This window comes from Pinus tabuliformis, chromosome 1_1, assembly GCF_031772625.1.
Source record: "Pinus tabuliformis cultivar Carrire ecotype Pingquan chromosome 1_1, CPIR1, whole genome shotgun sequence".
Lineage (NCBI taxonomy): Eukaryota > Viridiplantae > Streptophyta > Pinopsida > Pinales > Pinaceae > Pinus > Pinus tabuliformis.
Genome location: NC_142297.1, coordinates 667222919 through 667227444, shown reverse-complemented (window position 1 = coordinate 667227444; position 4526 = coordinate 667222919). Strand labels below are relative to the sequence as shown.

At 38.0% G+C, this 4526-nt stretch overlaps 1 protein-coding gene across 1 annotated transcript; it reads right to left on the bottom strand.

Moving 5' to 3' along the window:
• Positions 1 to 3193: 3193 nt before the first annotated feature.
• On the bottom strand, positions 3194 to 4240 carry LOC149215167 (uncharacterized). The gene is made up of 2 exons (XM_089389645.1): positions 4120 to 4240; positions 3194 to 4002 (listed from the first exon to the last, which is right to left on the bottom strand). The coding sequence occupies exons 1-2, from the start codon at positions 4238 to 4240 to the stop codon at positions 3194 to 3196; spliced, it is 930 nt and encodes a 309-aa protein (XP_089245771.1).
• Between the last annotated feature and the right edge of the window lie 286 nt (positions 4241 to 4526).

The following is a 4526-nucleotide window of genomic DNA, read 5'->3' as shown; positions in this document are numbered from 1 at the left end:
ATTTCTATTTTTTTCCAAAAAAATATATTTTTCCCTTCATTTAAATTTTTTCCTGCCAATTTTAATTGTTTTTCCTTTAAATCTTAATTATTTTTTTATAATAAAAAAAAATTATCTATTTTCCTTAATTTAATTAATTTTTTTCCTTTAAATTTTAATAACTTTTTTATTATTTTTCCTTTAAATTTTCATTATTTTTTTATAATAAAAAATATATCTATTTTTTAATTTTAATATATTTTTTTGATGGAATCACACCTCACACATAATTTCTTAAATATTTGTTCCTTACCTTGTTTATTCTTAAATATATGTTCCTTACCTTGTTTAGGGAATTCTTAAATATCCATTCCTTACCTGGTCAATTGTACACCTATGTCGTGTAAATACCTGAACATTCAAACGACGAATATGAAGAAATATCTCAGTTAGTAACCATACAAAATTATCAAAGTTTTCAATATATATATACATATATATATATATATATATATATATATATATATATATATATATAGAGAGAAAATCGTCATGGATTATATTAAGAGAATATAAAGTTCTGAATACATACAAAATGACCATCCCATCCTGGAACAAAATCCAGATATGGTCGAGCAGAAGATTATACAGATACTCCACAAAAAAACTATGACAGTCCAGATAGCTTACAGATAATCCATCTTTAGAAGCAAATTATAACATCATCCATAGTGCATAGAGATAGTATCAAAATGACGATACCCACAGAAAACCAAGAAAACCAATGAAGGCCATATAAACAGATCTAAAGAAACCATAGGCCGGAGATTTAACCGGCAAGGTCAAGATATGCCAATATGAGAGGCAGGATGGAGGCAAGGGGCATCCTGGAATCTTGAAAGATATGAGCATTCCTCCATTTCCACAAAAACCAGCATGTAAGGATAAATAAGGATCGCCAAGATGGACGTTGTTCGCTCCACCATTTGAAACCTTCCTGTACAGATGAGAAAACCCGGTGAGGAAAACCATAAGACAAAGACAGTTCATACCAGATTTGAGTAGTTGAAGCGCATTGAAAGAACATGTGAGCATTTGTTTCAGCCGCAAACTGACACATAGGACATCTGCCTGGTCCCTGCCATCCCTTCCTTTGGAGGACCTCCCATGTGAGATTTCTGTTTGAAAAGACCAACCATGAAAATAATATCATTTTGAGCGGACAAGTCGCTTTCCAAAGCCTGGGAGGAAAGATCGAAACGGAGAGCGGCGGAAGGCCTGTTGACAATGCTGCATATATGTCCTTGACATGAATAGGCTGTAAAGAATTCTGCAGAGACCACACCAGCACATCCATAAAACCCGATCGCTTGATTCCTTTGCCGGAAAGATTTTGAATAGCCGCCAACCATATGGGTCGCAAAGAAAGAGGCAATGATAATTCAACCCCATCCATCCATACTGGAGAAGATGAAGACCAGGATTTTATCAACTTGTTCCACGTAAAAATGCCCTTTGAGTGAAAAAAGGACATCAGTCCAGGAGGGAGCAATGATTCCAAACCATTCACTATTGATTCGATACCGATATAGATGCTTGAGCCCGAAAAAAGTCTCCACCTTAAGTTTCCCATGAAGAATAACTGAATTTTCCTGAAACTTTGCTAGATGGCTGAACCTCTTTTAATACCTAGAGATTTTCTTCTGAACCAGAAAACCATGCTTCTGCCTTTTAGATATTTTTGATTGATGACTTTGCTCCACTTACCCTCACCATAGATGCCTCTATGAAGAGATTTGCATAGAAGGGCTTTGCCAAAAGTTCTCATGTGCATAAGGCCCCAACCGCTCGCCTTCTTCGATCTTGAGATAGAATCCATCTTTACTAAATGGAACTTGGACTGATAAGATCTTCCACCCCATAAAAAATTGGCAGCTAAAGAAACCATTTTGCTTATAACAGAAGCAGGAAGAAGATATAGGTGGGCCCAATAAACCGCCAGTTGAGATAGAACTGCCTGAACCAAGATGAACCTGCCTGCCAAAGATAGGAATCTCATCTCCCAGCTTGATATTTTTTTATAGAAGCGATCTATCAGCCATTGCCAATCTTGTTTGCGATTTCCTTTTGCTTTTAGGATGAAACCCAAATATTTAAAGCCCTCCTTAATCGTTGCCGGGTTGATGCTGAACAGCACTGCAATCCATTGAACTATCTCCAGATTGGACTCATTGTGATACAGCATTGATTTGTCCCTGTTTATAGCCATGCTAGATGTAGACTGAAATTTTTGAAAGATCTCGTTTAGGCAGTGCCATGTTGACTTACATAGCATGGCGAAAATGAGAATATCATCAACAAAAATATTATGAGATAGGAATATATCCTTGCAGATCTTTATCGGCCTGCATCTTCGATCAGTCACAGCTTTATTGATCTGAGTGCTGAGAGAGTTCATCACTAGAATAAAGAGTAGAGGGGAGAGGGGGCAACCCTGGCGAAGTCCCCTCTCCGCTTGGAAAAAAGATGAAGGGATACCATTTATAATAACTGAATATTTAACGTTTTCGACACACGCCTTTATCCAGTTAATACCCTGAGACCTCAACCCGATTTTGGCCAGCAAGATTCTAAGGAATCCCCAATCCACACAATCATACGCTTTTTTCAAATCTATCTTTAGAATGGCCGCATCAATATTATTTGATAATATTGAAAATAAGCATTCCTGAGTCATGGCAACCGCGTCCAGTATGTTCCTATCTTTTAAGAACACATGCTAGTCCCTAGTGATAAAAGAGTTTAAAACAGGCTTCATCCTTTCCGCTATAATTTTGGGGATGATTTTAAATAGGATGTTGCATAAGGCAATAGGCCTGTAGTCCTTTAATGAATCTGTTTGGTCCTTTTTCGGAATAAGAGCTAAGAATGTGGAAGTTAAAGCACTGTTAATGTTACCAGATAAACGGGTAGCCTCCACCATCCGCAGCATGTCAACCTTGAACATATCATAGAAATGAGAAAAGAACTCAATTGGCCAACCATCTGGCCCAGGACTTTTGTCCTTTTTGAAGGTCTTGATAACAGCTTGGAGTTCCTCTTCCGTAATAGGCTTAAAAAACTCATCATTTGCAGTCTCGTCGAACATAACAGGCACTAAATCCACAGCCCATAAGATGTCATTTATATCACCCTGTTGCCTCATATATTGTTTCTAAAAGAACCTTGTAGCTTCAGCAGATATGTCATGCTGTGAGAAATAGAAACCCCCATTACCGTCTTCAATCTTCCAGATAGAGTTTTTCCTCCTTCTTGCATTTGCGAAATTATGAAAAAACTTTGAATTCCGATCCCCCTCCCTAAGCCATGTCGCTCTGCTTTTAAGCCTCCAGGATGCTTCTTCCTTTTGCAGCAGCGATTGTTTCTTTTTTTCCAAAATTCTGATGAAATTCTTTTGTTCAAAAGTCAAGCAATCAAAATTTACTGAGTTTGCAAAGATGCCTATCTCCTTTTTAATGTCAATCAACTCCTGTTTATCCCTCTTCCTCCTTTGAATTTGCCAATCCTTAGCAACATCCCTTAGAGATTGAATCTTTTCCCGAAAGGTAGAAAAGAGAGCCATTTCAGATTCTTGAAGATCCTTCCACTTTTTTGTTATGACATCAATAAAGGATTTGTCTTCTAAAAAGATTCTGTTAAATTTAAAGGAGTAACCCAGCCTGTAGTCCTTTTCCTTCCATTCAAGAAAGATAGGTCTGTGGTCCGAGGTAAAATCATTCCCAGTACTTGCAACAGGCATCCCCCATTTTGCAATGATGCTGGCATTGATAATAAAACGGTCAATTCTTTTTGCAATGAAGGCATGACCCAACCTGTTGTTATCCCAAGTTGGAATCATTTTTTCAGGGATGATATCAACAAGATTCCTATTCAGAAATTCCTGTCGGAGACGGTCAGCCAATGGGTCTTTCTTCCTGCAATTACCCCAACACTCATCAGATGTTAAAGTCACATTTAGATCACCTGCTATCAATAACGACTCAATATCAAGGACTTCCGAGGCAAATCAATTATCCCAAAAAGAGGATCTGTTCCTGTAGGGAGCATAAACATTCAAGATGTTGAGGATCAAAGGCCGGCCTCTGATTGAAGCCGAGATGAGAATCCCAGCGCAACATTTAAAAGCTTTTGCTTTTATCCAAGCTGGATCCCACAATACTGCCAGACCGCCAGACAAACCGTCTGCTTTAGTGGCAACCATATGCCAGGTCGGAAACATTCTTCTAAAGAAAGCCAAAGAAACTATGCTTGAATGCATTGTTTCCTGAATGAAGATAATTTGAGGACGAGCTGGAAAAAAGATCTCTTTTAGCGCCAAAAATTTTGGGAGGGCGCCCAATCCCCTGATATTCATTGATATTAAGAATGTCATTTTGAAGACTGTCCAGCCATACATGCTCTAAGAGGCTGAGAATCTGTTGAGTCCAGGATTGGAACATCTACAAGGGACAGGTTTGTGACACCAAGATCAGAAACAGTTGTTCTAC